This window comes from Stylophora pistillata, chromosome 7 (genome assembly GCF_964205215.1).
Source record: "Stylophora pistillata chromosome 7, jaStyPist1.2, whole genome shotgun sequence".
In the NCBI taxonomy this organism is placed as follows: Eukaryota; Metazoa; Cnidaria; class Anthozoa; order Scleractinia; family Pocilloporidae; genus Stylophora; species Stylophora pistillata.
Window position 1 is genome coordinate 8212325 of NC_142525.1, and position 23238 is coordinate 8235562.

At 37.9% G+C, this 23238-nt stretch overlaps 1 protein-coding gene across 3 annotated transcripts; it reads left to right on the forward strand.

Annotated features, from left to right (window-relative positions):
- Positions 1–6466: 6466 nt before the first annotated feature.
- LOC111339695 (serine/threonine-protein kinase SIK1) lies at positions 6467–20758 on the forward strand. Of its 3 annotated transcripts, none has more exons than XM_022946405.2 (10): positions 6467–6619; positions 12726–12873; positions 13029–13145; positions 13331–13394; positions 15048–15160; positions 16302–16347; positions 17043–17167; positions 17447–17570; positions 17913–18139; positions 18316–20758. In XM_022946405.2, the coding sequence occupies exons 1-10, from the start codon at positions 6567–6569 to the stop codon at positions 19642–19644; spliced, it is 2346 nt and encodes a 781-aa protein (XP_022802140.2). In that variant the 5' UTR covers positions 6467–6566; the 3' UTR covers positions 19645–20758. The 3 variants fall into 3 exon arrangements, with proteins under 3 accessions (XP_022802140.2, XP_022802142.2, XP_022802141.2); XM_022946407.2 differs by lacking the exon at positions 6467–6619 and adding an exon at positions 9394–9547; XM_022946406.2 differs by lacking the exon at positions 6467–6619 and adding an exon at positions 11480–11632.
- Positions 20759–23238: the final 2480 nt, after the last annotated feature.

Below are 23238 nucleotides of genomic sequence, written 5' to 3' on the forward strand. Positions count from 1 at the left end.
AGAAAGCATTTAACCGGTTATTGTAGTAAACAAATATCTGGCTGGTTAGCTCGTGTTGTAGAGCGCCGAACTGCCGCGCGTGAGGTCGAGGGTTCGAGCCCCAGACCAGAACAACACTCAGTGTCTTAAAGTGACTGAGGAGAATCGAATGCACTGCCTTTGCAACCTATCTGCTAATGTTTGGACGTTCTAATCGATAAGGGCATTATCCATCTATCCCTCCTAGACGCAGCTTAAAGAACAATGCGCGATGACGGTATTGAGACGAATGCTTCCATCACTACGGCATAACCAATTTGAAGCAAAAAATGGAAATTAAATCCAGCTGAGTTGAAGTAAAGACACTTCGGATACGAAAATGTATCTGCCGAGTCTTGAACGCAAGGGTCAACAAGTCATAGGTCGTGCTCTTGACCATATTGCGAACAAAATAGAAATTTCATTTGATGGACGCATGCTTATAGTATTGCATTTTGCTTTCAAATGTTTTTTGTAGTGACGGAATTTTGCTTATCCTACTTGCAAGCCCTAATTGGCAGGTTGGAATTCAACAGCGTGTGAGGGTTTAAATCAAAGCGAATGAACAATACTTTTGTGTCGTTCTGCAAAACTTAAGTTATTTCAAAGAAACCTAGATGATAATGAACGTCAGACCAATTTGATAAAAGCTACCGAGCTAAACCTGAGTAAAATAATTATTTTTATCTTTTCTCTCTTTAACATTAATGATTTCTCCTCTGCAACAAAACTCTATCTTTTGTCAGCCGAATAAAAACTACGGAGCTATTGATCTTACATAGCGGTCTCAGTGTTGACCCTTCCCGCTCTAACATCAGTATGCATATTCTCCATACTGTTCTCTATACATTTCCTAAGCTGCTGGCAAGGAGAATTTATTTAACAATCAAGAACTTCTTTATTTGGAGATCATTTCCGTATTTTCGTGACTTTAATGCGTGATCCAGGGATGATATTGTAAGGAGAAATTACATATTGGTCATAAACGCTTGTGTATTACTAGTCAATGAAAGATAAAGAACTAGTAAATGAATCTTGCAGATTTATATTGTACACACGCTTCATAATGCTACAGTTGCAGAAGTGCTGTCGTTTTCCTGTTAATCTTTGCTGATAAAACTCTAGCCTGTAACCCTAATATTACTTTCATACGAAATGACCCTTTGATTTTATATTCTTTTCACCGGCATTTTATCCTTTATCTTTGGGTAAGGAAACCTAGACATAGTAACGATCCAAATTTATGCATGTTGCTAAGAAGAATATCTACATTATTTTGATAATTTGAATCAATATTTTATAAATTATTACAGTGAAATTTGACTCAAATTATATTGGAGGAGAACAATCTTGTAACCGATTAAACAAACCGTTGCCATGGTCGTTTCAATGGAAGAAATGCAAAGAAAAATATTTAGGGGTAGGAAATCTACCGAAATTAGAAATAAGCAATTTCTAAAAAAAAGACAAATTTCTAAGTTGAAGACAACCTTAACGATATTATTGTATAAAACCTCTTCTGCAAGAAATCTCAAATTACTTCTACAACTCAACTGTTACTTTCAAGACTTTCAGTGCCATTCATTTTAGCGAGTTAAAATTCCACTAAAAGTTGAACCGTTCGTTACCTTCCAAATCATGAATGATTTGTTATTGCCACGGCAACTCTGTAAACACTGTCTAAGCACTCAAGTGTTAAGAGCCAAGGCTCTCAATGACCTCTTAACTATTCTCATTGGGCCCTAGCTACTTTGACCACAAACACAGATTGCATAATATATACACTGGTGGTGATATGGGAAGAATTTTGGAGAATTTAAACCAATTCCGAAAATTTAAGGTGGTCACTTTGAATCGCACCGCTTCAGAAACAAAATTGTCCCTTTTTTGCACTCGGCCAGACAACTGCCATTTTGAAATAAATTCTATAAAAGTAATGTGCATAATTTGAAATTGGAACAGGAAACGTCAAGTTTCGTTGAGAATGGCTCAGATCAAGGTTGACCTAATATACTTCGGTTTCAATTCAAACAACAGGTTGGAAAAACTGCCACTATATAACAAATTACACCGCTAATATTCGCATTTTAAAACTAGACAAACCAAAAGGCCAGTGTGCGCTATCACGCACGATTTCGTTGTCTTGTTTCAGTCCTCGCTATGGCAATTTCAAAACAAATAGTTTGGGAAAAGTGAGGCACGCGCAATACTGACGCGGACAAACGATAGCAATCTGTGAATTGTTAGGAAAAGTGGTCGGCTATTGTACGGCATTTCCGAAACCAAGTGGCCTTAACAGAACCGCAGAACGCTGGGGCAGAACGCTGAGCTAGTCTCTATTTGTCTGCCATATACAGATTCATCAAACGTAAGTGAAAAGGAGATTTTTTATATTCTGACTTATAGCCGGAGAGCTTTAGAAATGAATAGTAACAAGCATGGCAAGTTTACAGCCTTTCATGCGTAACATTCCATTCGCAATAAATACGGATTTGAAAGCAAATCAAAGCACTCTAGACCAAGGGCATTGTGTTGACCTCCGGAAATAGATCTTTCGCCTTCACTAGGGGAGAATGCAGAGTGGGAGTCATGGGTTAAGGAATCCACAGATATACCAGATATTTAGCTCTTAAAGTAAGTCAATAAGAAGCTTATTTCACAAACATCGTTTCTTGTGTTAATACGACAATATTGTTCGAGCAATATCATTTTATAATTTGAATGTGTTGTAAATTAAACTTGCTAACCATAAAAGCCGTAAAAGGCGAAAAAAGAAAAAAAAGGTTTTTGTTCGAATTCAATTTTTACATGTCTTTGACTTCGGTGGCGAAACAAAATTATGATCCAATCAAAGCGTCGTGAGAACAAACTATGCTCCGCCTGAGCTGGTAATCACGAACGATAGAAAGGACTTAAATATTGCAAACTATATTTTGAATTTCAATTAAGCTTGACTTTGAACGACTTTAAAGATGATACTGCCAACAAAGCAGCGACTTAATCGGAACGCTAAGTAATTCAGAACCATACGATTCAATAACGCGCCAAAAGTCACTCGCAACACTGCAACTTTTCGAATTTAGGCACAAAAAATGTGATTTGAGATGTTTCTGTGACTTTAGCGTGACTTTCAAAGTTAGTATTTTTGACAGAGGCTGACTTCGGTGTGACTTCGGCTGACCTCGTTTTCAGGGCCTTTTCCCTTTTCCCCCAGCTAAGGAAAAAGGCCCTGGGAACAAGGTTGGTCCATTGAGGCCGGGCCCAAATTTGACTTTAGATGTTTCTGTGACTTTGACTTTTATTGCTGGTAATTTTGATTTTAACTTCGATGTCAATTTTAAGTTTTAAACTCTGTCTTAGAAAATGATATGCATTCGTTAAGGCGGGGGTGAGTACAATTTAATTTATTTTGGCAAAAACATGACCTGAGATGCTTTTGTGACTTTTTGACTTTCATTGGTGCGGTGGTAATTTTGGCAGAGAACGAATTTGAATTCGAGGTCAACTTTTTAACCTCCATCATGGACGACGATGCACACTCGTTAATTTAGGCTCCAATTTGACTTGAGATATTTCTGTGACTTTGAGACTTTGACTTTCATTACTGATAATTTTGACTTTGGGCGAATAACTTAAATTCGATGTCAACTCTTTGATCTCTTTCTTAGATGATGACACACTCGTCAGTTTAGGCCGGCATTAATTTCACCTGTGATGTTTGTATGACTCTGTTTAAGCATTGACTGTATTTATGGCTATATATCGCCTCATAACAATAATTATGATAATGCAGTAAATGGTTTGAACCCGGGGGTAACATGTGAAGGTGTAGTCAATCATTCACTTGACTCTGATGATGACTTCCGCACAGGTTGTCGAAACGTCAGTCACTACCACCGACAACAGTCCTTCTCAGGACTACACTCACCCGGACGATCAGACTACACCTTCGCAATTATGATAATAATAATAATAATAATGAAATAAATGATTAGTAACGTGTTGTAAAAACCAAGTTGTCTCACACGTGTTACAAACCACCGCACAAACAAGTGAGCTACCGTGTTCTTAAAGAGTCTACGTGAAGTTACTTTTTTGGAACTGCGCTCAAAACAGAAGGGTAAATCAACAGAATACCCATACTTGACTAAACTTTGTGCTCGAGAAGTATTGAGTTTTCTTCACTTTTCCCCACCTCTGTTTCCTTTTAAAAATTTCTAAAAACGTTGTGTGGGCGTCCAAAATTGATCTCCTTGCGTATGATGAGCGACGTTTGACCACTGTGTTTAAACGATAATAAGAAACTGCCAAAATTTACACTCCAGGAGGAGAAGCTTATTATGATGAAGACCGCTGGCCAATCAAGGGCAACTCTTAAAACGTATTCCAGCCCGGTGGGCAGGTGGGAAGAGTGACAGAACGAGTGATCATGTGACCAGGTTGTTAAAAATTGCATCAAAAAGACAATTATGTTTTATGCAGATAAAAAGCACTCTATATTTCTTAAGGCACTATTTTATAAAATGATTAGCTGCATAAAACATAATTGGCTTCATAAAAAGTGCTCCATATTTTTTAAGGCACCGTTTTATAAAATGATTAGCTGCATAAAACGTAAACATCAGTGATTGGCTTCATATCTTAAGCGCCATTTTATAAAAAAAAACAGTAGCTGAATATTGGCGGTAATGGCACCCCATACCGTCCATGACTCGCACTAAATCTTTCGTTGTGGTGTCCAGCTAACAAATCATTCGGCCATTGTAGTTCACGCGGGAAGATAATAGCGTGTACACGTGCACTTTTGCCACAAAATTCACAGCCATTGGTTACATGAATATCCTACGTGGAGATTTGTATAAACACACTTCACACGAACTCACGAAGTTTTTAGTTCTAGAACCGTCACACGGCTTAAATCATAAGTGCTGGCAGCCTGTTTTGTTTTTCAATTCAGTCGAAAAATGATACAAATAAACAGATAGAAATAAAACAAGGATAATTTTTTTAAAAGAATTTTTAAGTTATGCCGCGTGACTACGTAAGCCTTGTTAAAAAAAATAATAGGAAACCTTTTGCGTGGCGTTTGTGACGAGTTTCTGACGCGATTTGCTTTTATCAAAATCCTGTAGGATATTTGAGCACCCAAGGGATATTTTATTATTTCAAATTCGTTGCTTACTTGCGTCAGCCTTGCGTGTAGCTTCAGTTAAGCTTGTAAAACAGACCGAACTGCAAATTTTGAATGCTTCATGATAAGCAAAACTTCGATTTTTATTAGAAGAAAATTTTTTTATTCCGTTGAGGATTTCATGCTTTGACGTTCGTGAATTAAGATTTTTTTTTTCCGATCAGCGGAAGATAGGCGATATGATTCAATGATTCGTTTACACTTCCCAAACAAAGAAGTATTTTTCAGAAATCCAAGTTCTCTTAGTTAGAATGTTTCAAATTATTGTCTTTTTTTCCGGTAATGAAAACTCGCTCTTTCAAAATTGAAGAGTTTTCTCCGGTCTCGAAAATCTGCTCACAGAAAGTCAGATCATGCACAATGTCAACAGCAGCCCGGACAAAAGATGATTGATGCTACAAATATATGAAAGCTAAGAACTAGAAGCTCCACTCTATCTAGGAGAAATTTCTCCATAGAGCTGTGTAATTTTAAAAATGATTTTCAAGATTTCAAATATTATTAGTGGGTTCCTGCTTTGCAGAATTGATTTTCATTGCACTAAGTCACGTAGCAGTCATAACAAGATTAATTCTCAGATGAAAAGTGATGACAGTCTTTTATTCGCTCTGGTTTGGCTGTATATCGAGGAGATTACACGAAACAGAAGCTTTTTATCAGCCGAGTTCAACAAGTTCAAAGGAAAGGGGGAAAAAAACCATCGGAAATAAAAATGACCCTCAAACAGATTAAACGGGATGATTTTGCTACTAGCTTTTTGTATGTAAAGTCAAACTTGTAAATAAATCGTAATTCGCAGGAACGCTACAAATTTAATTTTCTTTTTCATTTAATTTCAAGCTCTTTTAAAATTACCCTAGGAGATCTATGGGAAGTTATCCACGATGAAAAAGAAAAACAAACAAACTAAATCGGAAATATATTAAGAAGAAGTGAAAAATGACTTCGGCTTACAGCGATTCATTCATTAAATTAGAGTTTGTTTTGACACGGCACTTGCCGGTAATTTTCATGTACACATGACATCTTACTGCTAACTAGCAATTGAGAATTTTTCGTTATGTACCTTTGCTATTAAATTTGTACATTTAAAGCATAATGTTATTTTGAAAAGTACTTTAACACAAGTCAACATCTTGCGTAAGCGTTTTACAACATGGGCGATTTTACAGCGGAAAGCATGATTTGACTCTATTTAACTTGACGTACTCCCCAACCTATGACGTCACGCTTTGTATCGAATGACGTAAGCTGTAATGACAGTATTCCTTTCTTGATGAACATTCATCAACCTTGCATAATGTTATAGACAGCCACAAGAGCGAAAACGAAATTCGATTTCGCACTTGGAGCAAGTATGGTTGTATCCAACACGTTTCAATTCATGGATATAAGTCCATATGCATGGCTGTAAGTACAGAATGATTTTTTTTTTGTTAGCTTTGAGAGAGTAGCGTTTCCTCTTCGTTATTGCATGTTGTGGAAAGTTTAGTTGCTTTGCAAAGCGAATCAATGAATATGAAAAATGCTACATTCAGTATCAAAACCAAGGTAAAAAAAAAGGAAAAAAAAAACAATACCAAAACAAACACAGCTTCAGAAAACTTCGCTATTTCATAAGATGTAAGTTCTATTGAAAGCGAGAGATCAGGCGTAAATTTTGTTTAAAATTTACCTTGTCGATAAATCATTATCTTGCATTACGCTAAATCAACGGTTTCTTAGTTCAGTTTCAAGATTACATGTAATGCCTTCGCTACACTTCAACGACATCTGAACTATCGATAGAAAACTGGGAGCATAACTCGTGTGCTCTCGCTTCTGTTAAATCCTAAAAGCAACTGAATTAAAATACACGCAAATGTTTACATGAAAATTATCGGACCGGGAAAAGTATTCTCTTCGATATTGTTGTGAATTCTTAGGAAAGATATTTACCATTCCGTAAAATTGCAATTTTTCAAAGAAAATTTCCACACTGAGAAGATGCAACGACAATTTTATATTATTTCATTTATTCTTCTTTTTTTTTTGGCCTGGTATTAAATCATGGATTTGCATTATACGTATTGAGAAAACTATTTCCGTTATCGCTATAGCGACAGTAATCCATTTCCGAGTAATCGCAAATTATTCCTTGGGAAACCAGTTAAAATGACATCGCAGCGAACTGCTCAAATGCATTACATTTAAATCGAATTCTACAACCTGGAAAAGTCTTGAATGAACGCCCAAAATATGTAACTTTTTAGTTACTTCTGTTTAGTTGAAGCGAAGTTGGAAAGTAAACGGTATAGAGGCAAAGAAACACACTCAAAATGTATTAAAATTTTGAAATTCCTAGCACGCTTTTCGATTCTGCAGAGCCATACAATTCTGCAGTACCATACAATTAACATCGCCATTTTTCGATTAATGCAAATGGTTTGTTTCAGTTTCTGGAGCAACGTTGCGGGGAAGGAAATCTTATGTGTTTCAATAGCCCACGTAGGAAACGTGTAGCAAACTGCGATCGCTTTTTGATAGCCAATAAGAATTCAGATCGGGTAAGAAAGCCTTACGTCAAATGGCTTACTTTTATTCGTTGTTACGCAGTAAAGATACTGTAATCAGCTCCAATGAACGAAAAGAAGGCCGTGGAAACGTCATACTTTCTAACGCAACGCATTATGTTACATTCAGTGCCTGAGGTTTATCACGGAGCTAGAAAATTTACTACCAATTCAAAAAGAAAACTGATAACAAGATCTCTTTAGAAAGAGTTTATATTTTCACTGACTCCGCGAGGAACATTGTTGATCTTAGGGAAATTGTCTCTTTTACAGAATGGCGCAAATTGTTGTAGCGTTTCTTTCTTTGACAATCGCTCGATATCAACCGCGAATAATCTGAACAATTGTTTTCGTTAGAAGACTAGATTTGCGAGTTATGGAAGTTCAAAGCTGTAAATACTCTTCAACGTATATTTATCGATTAACGATGAACTTGATAAAAAGAAAAAAAAAATTAACCAGAAAAATTATCATAATTTTGACTTGGTTGAAATGAGTTTTTCAATCTCGCCTCGGCTTGTGTACGAAATTTCGATTTTCTATAGTGTTTTTCTTTTTTACCTTATTGTTTCAAAGAATAACATAACCTACAGTGTGACTAAATTCTTCGATAATAGACATTCCCTCTTTTCGGAAACTTTAATTGTTTCCTGGATCCGAAAAATTATGTGTCGTTTGAAATTTCTAGGAAGTTGTGACTTAGCGGAAGCCATTCGTAAACTCCCATTATCATTACAACTTCCCTTTCTTTCTTATTATTTTTTAAATAGTTCAAAGGCCTATAAGTACTGTTTGTCGCCAAATCAAGCTTTTACCGTGTGTCCGATTGCACAATTTAGTCATAATTGGGGATAAAATGATAAATTTATTCGAATTGCGGCTAACCAAGGCCAGCATGACTAAATACGTCACGAATGCCTCAATTGTCGTGAAATTAAGCCGATTCGCGATCGTTCGTGTTCGTTCATTATTCGGGAAGTTTCGCCGAGTTGTTGTAGTGCCTTCGTTCCACTCTCGAAAAATACGACAACGTGTGAGAGATGGCGAACGTGCGTGACCTGGTCCGAGGTTATTGATGCGATATCTTCGGGATTTAAAAGAAAAAAAACATCCGCTGCGGGCGCCAGTAATTTCGAATCGTTCTCCACGAACAAGTTTGTCGAAAGCGCGATTCCTACAAAAGAATTCAGCAATATACGTAGATAAAAAGCCATAAATCTTACCAGTCTTGGGCATAAAACAGCTAAGCTGTAATTTCTGAATAGATCACGGAGGTAGTTGTTTTCATAGTACATCATGTGATCACTGAAAGAATAACCGGCTCTTAATAGTCACTACACCCATCCTGTTTGTCAAACGACAATATTAAATGGGAAATTCCATATTTTAAAAGTCACCTCCCAGGAGTATTGACCTCTGAGCCAAATTTTAGAAAGCAGTAAGAATGTGTCCTTTGTGCAACAATGTTTGCTTATGATAAAAACCCAGTCCCTCAACCACATGAAACTGAGATCTGATCTCTTGCGGAAGTTAGATGTTTGGTCGTTCGCCCATCCATTTCCGATGAATTTCCCAAATCACAAACTCCCAAGTGTCAACTTCTCATGTAAATCAAAGATTTTTTAAAGGAAACAATAATCCGTTGTGGGTCTCTCGGGGAAAAATGACCGACCACGAGCAGTTTAGTCTACTAATGTATTGTACTAGCCGTCTTAAGGCCGGTACGAATTGCTAATTCTGTCAAATTCGCGCGACATTGTTGGCCAGAGTTCAACGGCTAATTAAGGTTGGTCAGAATTTACAGACATTATTTGAGAATTTAGACTGATTTTTGTAGAGCATGTTTAGTAACCAGCTCGAAGAACTTCTCCGTGTCTCTGTGCCGATCGAAAGGCTAAGTTATCGAAGATCGATAACCTGGCATCACCGATAGCGGAGTGTTATTGTCAGGAGTCGGAATGAAGAATCAAAAACACATACAGGGGTTTGGAATATAACGTCTAATATTAACGCTTTGTCGGGCAAAGTGACACATTTTTCGGGCTTTAATGGAGCTCGCGTAGTTGTGCAGACCGTCTTGCTGTCATTTTTCAAATTTTATTTACTCAATGCCCTTCAAAGAGATAAAAATAGAAATGCACTTTATGTTCTTGGGCATAAATATCTTCTGTCCCCTTCTTTGAGTCATTTTTAACCCCCAAATTATATATATGCCCATAAACTCTTCTTTATGATGAGAAATATATGTTATAGAAGTGAGTGTATTTTAGCTGAGCATTTTTAACATCAGAAGGACTGACTTGAAATCGAGTGGATATTGTTAACGTCAGTTTGCGCTTAAAACAGGCGAAAAAATATGCACTTCTTTCTTAGTCCGGGAAACGAGTGGACCTTGAAGAGAGGATGAAATCGTCGAAAACGGTTGTAGTACAATGCAATCGCGACAAGAGCAGTGATGTATCGTTTTTTGACCAAAAAAATCAATGGAATTCATGATCAAAAACGTGTTACGAATATTTACAGCAAATCATGCCTAGGTGGAGTCAGTTGCGCCTGACTAAAATTGCGTGGTTGTCTGATAAGTACCTCACGTTGTGAGATGGGATTAATTCCGCCTTTGAAATGCATTAAGATAAAAATATAGCATGACACTGAACTAGAGTTTGCGGATGAAACTCGGTGATACCATACCTAACAGCCTCGAGGGAACAAAATCAAACACATATTTTAGCTAATTGTGCTGTGCTGTTAGATCAGAAGACAAAAATCAAGGAGCTTGCGGGCGTACTTTGCGAAAGTTATGTAAGAGTAGCCATCGGCTGTTATTCATGGTTCACAGCGCACGATTGTAACTGCAACGCGTGATCTGAGTGATTGTGCTGTCACCCGTGTTGAAATGGATTGACCTTCCTTTCAAGCGAGGGCACTAAAAATAGCTAATGTTAGTTTATAAATAACGCTCCCAAAAATCGCTGTGTCGCAAGAACTAAGTGATGCGAACCAAAGCAAAGGTTAGTTTATGAATAAAGAGCAAAAAAATCTTTGTTTCGTAAAAAAATATGTCTGGCGAGAAAAGTGAAAAAAGTGATGCGGACGACGTTTATCAAAATCTGTCTGTAGCTAACTGTGCATGTGGAATTCATTTTCATATGTTCGCATTTGTTTGTGCTGAACTGTTACGCAGAGCGAGAAATCTTTGCCCAGGTGAATCGCTTTCTTAAATCAAATGCCACTTCCTTTAACGTTTAGTGATTGAAATGATAATCTTTCAGAGATTAAAGTGATGAAACCTGATCAGACACAACTTTTCTCTTGTCTGCATGTGACAAATCATTACAACGGCGCGATTTATAATTTTTTTTTTATTTTGTTTCTCCTCTTTATCACCACAGTCGAGAGTCATGTGCAGTATTTGCCCTTTTTATCCAAGTTTCCTACAATCTGTTGATCCCCCACTTACATTTTTTTCAAAACAAAAAAACTTATAAAATTCTTCCACGTACAAAACCAATTTCGCAATATAAAATATACGGACTGTTAAATTGTCGTCGCGACAGAGAATTTAATCGCAATTCAAGCTTTCTTTTCTCTTTTGTTTTGAAAATCGCATCACGTCCCAGGCAGTTTCGGACATGTAAGCAATTCAACTACTCCTGCGCTCAAAGGAGCTTTCCACAATACGCCAGAATATTCGTGATGACGTCACAGTGTTTGCGGATGTGATACCCGGGTTTCGCTTTTATAAATGCAAAACATCAGAGTGGTTTTGACCTTGCAGTCGAAGATCTGCCAGATCAAGCGTTTACAAATTTCTTTATATGCATCGAGCTTAGCTCAAAACCTTCAAGATTGGGCTGAGAGAAAATTTCAGGTGAGCTTTAAATTTACGGTAAATTTTGTCGAATTACGCGGTTGTTGTCGAATAGTAGAACGCAAGCAGCAGTCGCAACAACACAAGTCAATGGATGTTCGATTGTTGCCTTCTATGCAGAAAAGACATCGTATGAGATTCACTGGGTTCTCTAAAAATTGCACACTACAAATGGGTTTTCTTTTCCTTTCTCGTCTCGGCTTTAGTGACCCGTGGATTGTAGCTTGAGACGGTAAACCGGTTATCGGTAGAAAGCAGACTCAATCGTTTGGCAAGTTGCCATTAGAAAGTAAAATAAGCTTCGAGCTTCAGACTTACCTACAAGCTGTGGTTTTGAAACTCTTCGGGCTAATTTCGTCAGCTTTTAAGTTTTCCTGTTTGGTAAAATTTCTGCTTTCCGCAAATTTCCCGTCTCGAATATCGAACGCACTTAGCTGCCAAATTTTCTAGCTATTTTCTGGCTGGCTGGTTTCAGAGCTCATTCAATGTCGAACGACCCGTTTTTGATCTGAACTTTTTCCAATTTATTATATCCTATTGTCTGTTCTCGAGAAAGAGGAAACGTCAGATTTTCCCCTAACATTTCCCAGATCGTGGTAGTAAACATAAATATCCCTCGTTTTAAAGAGGAAATGTCGCGGATTGTTTTAGAACCTCGACTCTACTGTTTGAATAGGATGTTGTCGACAATCAGACACTTTGAAGTGAGATCCAGTTTGACATTTCCGTACAACCAAACAGCTTTTGTGTCGCTGTTCTTTAAGGCCAAGTGGAAAGGTTGTCTATTGGAATTGTAATTAAAACGAATTATGCGGTCAGTCTCACTGAAAAACGAACAAGACCAAACTTCGAATAACGCGTTTGTTGATGAATAAGAACTTTGACGTCATCCTTTCTTTTCGCCCGATGACCCGTCTTATTGCCATGGTAACCTTACGCGTTCAAGGCATCAATTACGTCCGATGACGTCATTGTTACGTCTTGCATGTGAAAAGCATGCATAGACTGGACGGGCCAAAATGTCTTTGTCAAATGAATAACGCATTTCCTTGTGAGTTTTGTCGCTCAAAGGCTTTTTATTTCGCCTCTGCAGGCGCATCTCTTCGGATGCAGGGCCTAAAATGGCGACGGATCGGACGAAAAGAGCCATTAAAGTTGGATTTTACGACATCGAGAATACCATCGGCAAAGGCAACTTCGCAGTGGTGAAGTTAGCGAGGCATCGGGTAACTAAAAGCCAGGTAAGGGAATCAAAGCTGTTTTTATTCGCGGTGTAAAAGCTGATCGAAAATACATGCCCTCTGCTCGCGTTCAATCCAGCGTGCGCGCGAATGGCGAACACATGCTATTTTGCTTTCGTAAATTAGCTGAAAAAACTACACTTTCTCTTGGCTAGGTTGCCATTAAGATCATCGACAAGACTCAATTGGATGAAACAAACTTGAAGAAGGTCTACCGAGAAATACAGATTATGAAACTTCTCAATCATCCACACATCGTAAAACTGTACCAGGTAAGCCAATTGAAAGCGAATCTTTGTAGCGACTTATTTAGCAAGGCTTGAATCCATGGAGGACTTTCGTTTTTGCATCGTTCAGGTCTCATTTATCAAAAATTCACCATGTTCATATTATGCTATCATCCGAAGTCATTGTGCAAAATAAAATTGACCGTTTGTTTCTATTACCTTCTCTTAAGGTCATGGAAACGACAAGCATGTTGTATCTAGTGACAGAATACGCCAGCAACGGAGAAATGTTCAGTGAGTAATACTTGTGCTTGCCGTGTCTTTAAAGACCTCTTTATGATAATTTAAAAAGGCTTGTGATTTGCAATTCAGAGATGATCGATTGCAGCCGTTATTTTCCTCCTTTTCCTTTGGTTAGTATTTCATTCATACTAAGTTTTCATCGATTCAGAAGTAATTTCGAATAGTGGGAACATTCTCCGATCGCGGAGATGCGAAAATTCCGGCGAAAATCGTGGTTTGCTTTCTGCGGATTTGATCAATATTACCAGTAATTTTCTGCGGCTCTGGTATGCGTGACGTTTTAAGTCATAGTGTACCATGAAATTTTATCCCATTTGACATTTGATAAATTCACGCTGCCTCACCACAGATGCCCTGATCCATTTGTACATCGCTAGACTTTTTGTCAACGATGGCGTTTGTTTAGTGCAGTGATGCGAGAAGGTACAAGTGACTCCGGTTATAACAAAACAACCATTGATTATTCGGGCAAAAGGTCTTTTCATCGAGAAAATCCTTATAATCTCCGGCGTTCTGGGCATTTCTGACTTTCTATTCAAATCTAAGAAATTGGGTCTTCGTAACATAAATTGTTACATCGATCTGTGTCGTATGTCGCGAAGACTGGCGATGCATTAATGTCTCCAAGTTTTTAGTGCGAATTAAGATGCATTTTAAAAGCATGACCCTCTCATATTTTGAACCTTTTCGTCGATTAAGGGAAAAAATAAGGTTAGAATGAGTAGGTTTCGCAGGAATGTTTTTTTCTGATCATTCAGAATTGAATCGAACATGGACAAGGTTTTTTGGCTTCACTATCTCAAGATCATTTGAAATAATAGTCGAGTGTCTAAGCAAAGCTTTAGTCACATTTACGTGATTAAAATGTTATGTTTCTAAGCTCATAAATAAAACTACCAGTGATATCTCGGCAGGATATCAACAATTGTTCATATATGTATGCCAAATAAACCGATCCAGGTGTGTTGGTCCTTTTATTCTATAAAACTGTTAATCGAAATCTTGGCATACATCACAGCGCGAGGTCTTTCACTTCGAGAACGAAACATCTAATTAATTGGAAACAGAAAATTGTTTTGTTGACATTTTCAATCGGCAAAAACAAATGTTATGTATAAATTGGGATGTACATTGCATCTACACTGCAGTAATTTTCAGAAACAGGGCAAATCAATACCTTATACATGAAAAAAGAGAAAGAGTTTTTAAGAAGTGGTCAAATTTGGTGGTTGACTTTGAAACACAGAAAGAGTATTATTGCAGTTTCCATTCTTTCCTGTCACACTTTGCATCAACCACCTTTTACCTTTTCATGATCGGAGAAGAGCCCATTGGAAAAAGTTGACTAATTTTGTTACAGGTGTATAGGATATACATGTATATGTTAGAGCAAGATGAAATTAATGGTTGTTTTGGTGGATGTTGGTGCTCCTACTAACTAAATTACACAACAGCCCTGGGTAACAATTTCACCTGCTCATAATGTTGAAAACTGCATCACTCCTGAAAACAATACTACGCACTGTACTAAATGCTGGATACTCCCTTTCCACTTTTGTTTGTTTTGAAAAAAATGGCTTTAGACAGTCTTAATTAACACCTTGGGCAGAGCAGATAATGAACATGGACATTTTGCCTTTACAGATTATTTGTCCAATGGCGCTCTTCCTGAAAAAGAGGCGCGTAGGAAGTTTGCCCAGATTTTGAGTGCAGTGGAGTATTGTCATAAGAGACATGTTGTGCATCGGGACTTAAAGGCAAGTTTTAAATAAATTAGAATTTTCTGATTTTTATGCAGGTCGTATAGCTTGCCAAATTGATGATATTTTATGCAGTGTTCCTCAGAAGCACCAGGGGTTGGTGCTACCAGCCATTACTCCTTTTTAAAATGCATGCTACTTTGTTTAGACAAAACAATTAATTGTCTGTCTTAATATGGAATAAATTTTAACCTTTGCTGGCTACATTTTAAAGGCTGATTACTCAAAAAGTCTTTGGAGAAAACTGATTTTGAGTTGCATCCAAGTTGTGTCAGTCTATTCTGTTCAACAGTGCAGTTTTTGTTCTATTGTAAAACAGAAAGTATTGCTTTTCCTAATTAAGAAAGCAATCAGGTTTTATGTGGGTTGCCCATTTGAATTTTTAATTCTATGGTCCTTCTCCCAGCAGAAAAACATCTGTTGTGTTTATATGGTCTGATTCCTCTTTTCCACAAACAAAAACTTTAAGCTCTAGGGCAAAACTTATCTTCTAGTTAAATATTACTTTTGAACTCTTAGAATCTCCAGATGGGAGAGACCAGTTGTTTTAAACCATATCATTTATTTGCTATTAGAATTCACCCAAATACGTTAAAGTTGCTATCAATTCTTTGATGTAATGCAGACCTAAACTGTGCTATAGAATGCTGTTTATCATGCAAAAAGGGTGTAAAACAGATTTGTTTTATCATAGAACCACTACGTTGAATGCCTTAATCATTTATAAAGTTTCTTTTTGACATATATTTTTACATGCAAATGTGTAAGACTTGGAAACAATGAGTGTTATGAGAATCATAATTTATGCATAGGCAAGAGCCTTATGTTCCTGGACCAAAACAAATTGTCCATAGACCACTTTCATAAATGGCTGCCAGATTAATATTGTTTTGTTTAAATTTAAATTAGTCCTTCTGGCCTCGCTTGAGATAACGTATTCTTTTGAATTTTGTACTGGAGAACGAGGCCAGAAGAGCTAACTTAAATTTAAACAAAACAATATTAATCTGGCAGCCATTTATGAAAGTGGTCTATGGTTCAGTTTTGCAGGTTATATGCATGTATTAGTAACCCCAATTTGCATGTACAATGTAAGAAAAATATTAATCTTTTTTGTTTTTTTTGTTTTTTTTTACAGGCTGAGAATCTCCTTCTCGATCAAAGCTACAACATAAAAATTGCTGGTAAGAGATTATAGCTTTTTGCTGTTATGGCGAAACATGGTATATATTCATGTTTGTTGGGTGAGGAACCTTCAATCCTGGTTGAGCAAAATTTAATTAACATGTGTCGCTTCTTGGCCTGTGTTTAAGGATTAAAGACTATAACAGTCCCTATTTCCGTGCAGTTGTTGTGCTTCATGGACAGATGTGAAAAATATCCCAGCACTGTGTGATCTCTAATTGTGTCACTCCATTGCTTTCACGTGATGTTGAGAAGATTTTTAATTAATCACTATTCACTTGTGTGAAAATTGGAACTGCCCCTAGTCTATAGGCTATAGGTCAATCAATCAAAAAATCAATGTATTTAAATTGGTCAGAAAAAATAATAGAAAGAATGGGAAAAAATATAGGCCTTTTGAAGGTGCATAAATGTAAGATGAGTTAAGATTAAAACTATCTAGTATTACAATATGAAATTCAACAATATTTTGACAAACTAGTTGTTTCTGTTCCAAATTCATATCACACAATCCTATCATAACAGACAAATTTAGACTTGTATGCATACATTAGAGAAAAACGAATGGCCTGATTAATCCATATCTGGTAATTTATCTCATCCCTTCCACTAAAGTTGTCCAAAATTTATTGAAAATACCCATTTTGTAAGGTTTGTGATGAACTTGCAGCTAATTGTGGTTTTCTTTTGACAGACTTTGGTTTCGGTAACTACTACACGCCTGGCAGTCCACTAAACACATGGTGTGGCAGCCCACCTTACGCTGCCCCAGAGGTTTTCGAAGGGAAACTTTACCATGGACCTCAGTTGGACATTTGGGTAGGTTATACACGACCCATTTATTGCAGTCACCATGAAATGAACTCCTCTTTAAATGTTTTTATCCAGTGTCTTGTGTGAGTTTGATTATCAATTTTCGTGTAAATTGGTTTCATGAACTGTGTTGATAATGTACGTTGATTGCCGCTGTAAAGGAAACTGACGTTTCAAGCCTTGTCAGAACTAATAACACAAGGGCTAGTGCTCGAAACTCCCCCACCGAAGCAGCGCCACAAGTTCTGTAGACTTAACGCTCTTTATTCATTTAAAATTTTTCAGAGTTTGGGAGTCGTTCTATACGTACTTATCTGCCGAGCTTTACCATTCGATGGTGGAACTTTGCCAGCTCTTCGAGATCGAGTACTGGAAGGAAGGTTTCGCATTCCATTCTTTATGTCCACAGGTACGAGGCTGTCAGTAATTGAATAAAGTTTCGTTTTTATTTTCGATAAATTCGCAAATGCTTTGGGAGGTATACCTTTTCAGTTGATATGATACAACTGCGGATCGCGCTAATCAAAAATAAAGAGATAAGAGTTCTTCTTACCTCATTTGTTTTCACGAAGGAAGTTGAATATATTAAAAAGAAACGAACCGAAAGTTAATTTTTACTTTCTTCAGTCTCGTTTGCTGTCGGAAATACTTTGGTTATTACAAAGATTTACGGCGCCCTCGTTGGGAGCCATATTTCGCATCTCTCCATTCATTTGGCGAAACTTAAATCGTCCTTTTATTTGTTCCACAGAATGCGAGCACTTAATCAGACACATGCTCGTTAAAGACCCCAACCAAAGATATACAATCGAACAGATCAAGAAACACAAATGGATGCAAGCCGACCCTGCAGTGAAAACTATCTTAGCTTACAATGACGAAGTTAAGTTTGAAGGAGATAAGATACTGGACGAGTACAACGAACAAGCGTTAGAACTTATGCAGGGGCTTGGTATCGACATCGAAAGAACGAAAAAGGTGAGCAGAAAATCAAAAACATTTGGCTTCCCCACCCCCCCTCCCCCTGCACCACAACTCGTTGATTTTGCAGTGGTCTTAATATGTCTTTTCCTCGTACACCTGTACGAGGAGAACTTCGTGTCTGGCAGTCAAACGCTATATGGGCCTAATGCTTCTGTTTTATTCGTTACCAGGCTCTGGTCGAAAACGCATATGACCACCATACAGCTATTTATTACTTATTGGTGGATCGATTACGTCAACACAGAGCGAGCTATCCTCTGCAAACCCAGCTAGAGACCAGACTCCGTCGGCCAAGTGGGATTGCGGAGGCTGCTGTTGTAAGGGGGAGTAAGAACAATATTGTGGTAGTGCCAACTCGCGCCGCTCAACGGACCGTCCCGGCACAACCTGCGAGACCATATATTCCTCTGCAATACGCTATTAATGAACTTCACGAGCGCATTCCGACGCCGCCTGAAATAAGGCGGGAAATTGCTACGGAATGTGTCAAAGAACTGTCGCCGCTTCGTGAACCTGGACTTAAAGCGCGCTCAATTTCACCGCGGCAAATGATAGGACCTACATTATCGTTAGATAACAGTGTCAATAGAGAAACGGACTTAGATATTGAGGCTGCGATTGTAGAAAAGATGGAAAGCGAAGACGTGGATGAGAAAAGCCCTAAAGCAAGGCGACATACGGTTCACACCATGCCGAATAAACCGCTGATAGTCCCGCCATATCACCCTCTACTTGCTCGCGGTGCTTCCGAGGAAGTTCTGGAGGAAGGTGTTATACCAACGTTTCAAATGAAACCAGCTATTGTCGTTTCACATTGCGGACCTGGTACAACTTCTACTTCGTCCTCCTCACCGTTTGCATCACATCGAGGCTCAGGACAACATTTGCACGATCCCAGGTCGAATTTCCACGTGCCGCTCGGGCGGCGTGCGTCTGATGGGAATGCTGTGGCACTAGCGTTTCAGCAAAATTTGAGGATTACATCAACACAAAATAGGATTAAAAAACTGCAACTAGAGCATCAAAGACTTCAAGAGCAATACCAAAAATCGCTATCGCCTTCCGAGCTTACAGATCAGCAGGCAGTTCACGCTGAATACAAACAAAATTATGATCAAATGCGGGAGGAATTACAGAAACATTACGAGGAGCTTATGGCAAACAATGAACAAGATAGAAGTGATGGCAGAATGGAACCAGTTGCTGAACAGAAAACTAGTTTTCAACAAGAAAAACAGGCTCCGTATTTTCAGCCTCTACATCATCAACTTCAACAGCTTCATATCGATGCGAGGCACAACCCATTACGGCGCATGCCTTCCTATAAACAAAATCCACACAAACAGGTCTTTCGAACATCTTCCTATAAACGCGCGCAAATATGTGGCATGTTGCCTCCATTAGAGAACGGATCGCCGACGGAATCCCTTGAGAACACAGAACCACTTGTCCAAGCAGATACTCAAAATGTTGGGAGATATTCTATAATCTCGCTGTAAAAAAATTAGAACGATTGCCAAAGACGTTTCGTTACGATATTCTCGGTCCTGCGGGTAGGATTTTCGCACAGCCCCACAATTTATTGAGCATACAGTTCTTGGATAGAGAAAGTAGAGGCGAAATCAGTGGATTGCCTTTTGGAATACGGGTTTGTCTTAGAAGAGAGTGGGGCTGAACGGAAATCTTTCCACGGTCATTTTGCAACTTATGAAAGGCGACTACGAAATGTCAGTTGTGAAAGGAAGAAAAATCAAAGGCAGTTAGTGAAACCTTTGGATCTTTTGGCGAGTTTCAATACGAGCATGGCAGATTTGAATTCATCTTTGAAGCGAAACGCTATGAAACCTTGTACTTTTCAAAGCTATGTTGTTCTCACGATGAGCAACAAACTTTTCACTCATTCTTATCCAAAAACAATCGGATCATTTCTCTTTAAATTCCATAAAACTACTAACGTGTCGTTTAAAAATAAAAAATTTACGGCTATTGCATTTTCTCACCAAAACATCCAACGCTTCCCATTCGCTGACTCTTTAACCAGAAATATTTGAAATTCTGCAACATGTATTCACACTCGCCTTAAGAACTAAAGGTCGAGGGAAAGGATTAAAACGATTTACGAATGAAGAAACTCATCGCAGAATCTTGGCCTAGGTTTTTAACTGGATGCCCGCTTTTAACATCGATACAACGAGTCTTACGAGAAACTGAAAAATGTTTCGCTTTGTTAAAAACATCCTTTAAGATCGTGTTCACGCTACCAACAGTTGAATTAACTCTAAACTGCACTTGGCCACTAACACTATAAAAACAACTCAATAATTAAAGCTAGCTACTAAATTTATATATTCTTTATAGATATATTTCTGATGAAAGTAAGAGTGTAGGTTTTTTATGGTCCTTTTCAAACAGAGAGTAGATTTCTAAGATATATCAGAGCCCTTGTATATAGCCAGGAAGAAAAAGCAAATACAAAAAAAGAAAGGAGATAAATGTACACAGGTTGTTCCTTTTCACGCCTCGTGGCTTTGATCTTGTGAACGCTATACAAGCTGTAAAGGTGCATTGCGTTTTTAGTAAAAACAAAAATTAAAGCAGAAAAGACAATATGTACATTTTGTATGCTGCTTTGTTCTGAATATAATTACCTCACATAATTATTTTAGCCGTGGGACTACGAAACAAAAATCAAACAATTATAAAAAAGGGTTTCTGAAGCTTACGCTCGAAACGTCAGCTTAGGAAACTAGTTCTGACGCTGATACGATAAATTATGCTGCAAATAGCGCTGTCAAAGTCTGGGAAACAATCCAAAAGGCCGATATTGATCTATGGATCATACCAGAATCTAGGACGAACCTAGCATATTTAGAAGTCATCAAAACTATTTTCGTCTATGAATTACTTCCTAATATCGTAGCCCCATTTCGTGGCGGTGCTGATCGGGAGCCAACATCACTTAGTAAGGCTCCAACAAGATAGGTTAGTAGTGCGATTATTAAACGCCATTGGGACCACACTTGTTTGTTTATTTTGAAATTGTCGGCTCTCACGCGCGGCATTCAAGGCTTGGGAAGGCCGGTCGGTAGGGAAAAAATCCCGCCCAAATAAGAAACGATCACAACGCTCAGCGGCATTTACCTCAGGACTCGCGGCTTGCCATAAAATAGTATCACGTAACCATCTCTTCTCTTTGCAAATTTCGTTGACCTGAGTGAAGCAAAAGTGGCTTTGTTTTGCTTCATTTATTTTGTTTTTGTGTGTTTTCTCTGTGGTATGTGTTTGCATTTTTGTTTTTCATTTGTTTGTTTTGTCTGTGGTCTGCTTGTTTCTGTTTTCATTGTTTTATACCCGACACTCGCCGGACACAGCCTTTAATGAACTGCGGTATTGACGCTAGATCGTAAAATTGAGATCTAATTTACTTTAACCAAGTTCAAAATTTCTCTGCGGTGAGATTTCTGAATTGGCATTTCAAACAAAGAAACTCATTCTAATTTCTTAGTTAGCCATAAAAACACTCACCCCACTCTATTACAGGCCAAGGATTACGACACTCTTGTAATTACCCAAAGCCAGGTCAATAGGAATCAGAAAAAAATTATGCTCGAAGATTTGAGCATTATGCTTTTGAGTGTCACCCCTGAAAACTTGGCTTTATGCTGAAAATGATGCTAACAATCTTTCAGTATGCTTAACTAGCTTTTACTAACCCTGAACCTTACTCTTTCATTGCAAAAAGGCCGACCAAAGGCCAGAACACAACATTTTGATGCATCAAATACCTAAAGTGCAAGCTCGAAAAGCAGACTCTTTTGACATTACTCAGGCTACAGAATTTATCTCTTATTTAACTGTAAAAAAATCAAGAGAATATTTAAGAGGTTTAATCATTACGCTGACATTATGCTCGACGCCCTGACTATGACATTATGCCTAAGATTATGCTTGCATAAAGTGATCGCAATATTATAATTAGAATGATTTAACTTTAGACATGGTCACCACGCTATCTTTTGCTATTTCTGTAGAAGGAAAGAAAGCAAACAGTCATTGGAAAAACTATTCCAAAACAAGTCTTCTTCTCGAGCTAGGTGAATAACATCAAACTATACATCAACTTCCTCTTGCGAAGTTATTCGACATTATTATCTAATGGCGGCTCTCACGCACAGCATTCACGGCATATGACCGGTCGGTATGGCGAAATCCCGCCCAAATAAGAACCAATCAGAACGCTCGCATTTACCTCCGGACTAGCTTGCTATAAAATGTTACGTAACTACCTCTTCTCTGTATCCATTTCGTTGTCCTGAGTAAAGTTGTACGGATTTGTTTTGCTTCATTTGTTTTTTTTTGTGTTTTTTTTTTTGTGTGTGTGCGTTATATCTATGGTTTGACGCGCCTATCGAGAACAAATATACCTAGCTATAATTATTTTTAGTATAATTTCAGAGCTGAGCAAAGAGTTTCCAGCAATCTGATTGGTCGAGCGGTTCCTTCTGTGACGCTCTAGGCGGATTCAAGCTGACGTCATTGTTTACATTTTTGCTCATTTGCATACGGCTTTACGGAAGGAAGCATGTTAGATACAAATTGACTTCAGGCAGCTAAAGAGCTAGAAAACCTTAGTATATGGTGAAATTTTTTGCTCTTTGGGTGTAATATTCAAGGAGAAATAGCCCATCAAAAACTGCAAAATTTCTGGGTGGCAAAAGCGCTAATGAGCTCATACATTCTATATAAAATTTGGAGTTTTTAAACCCGTGTTGCACAAAAAGTGTTCAATGCATCAGGCTCGTATTCATTGGCCGAGTTAATCGTACTTTGATCTTTCGATATTCAGAACTGATTTATTTTTAGCTCCACTGAGAAACTGAATTGCTTATGCTAATGAGGCAAATATTGTAAGCAAGGATTCCCCTATATAAACCGCTCCACGCGGCTTATATAAAATGTTAAAATAAAATGTTAAAATAAAATGTTAATAAATGTTACTAAAGTGTTATGATTTTAGAAATTTCTCTGTTGTTCAGCTCTGAAACTATACTAAAACAATTATTCGCCTCAGGTTCGATGAATATTGTCGAATA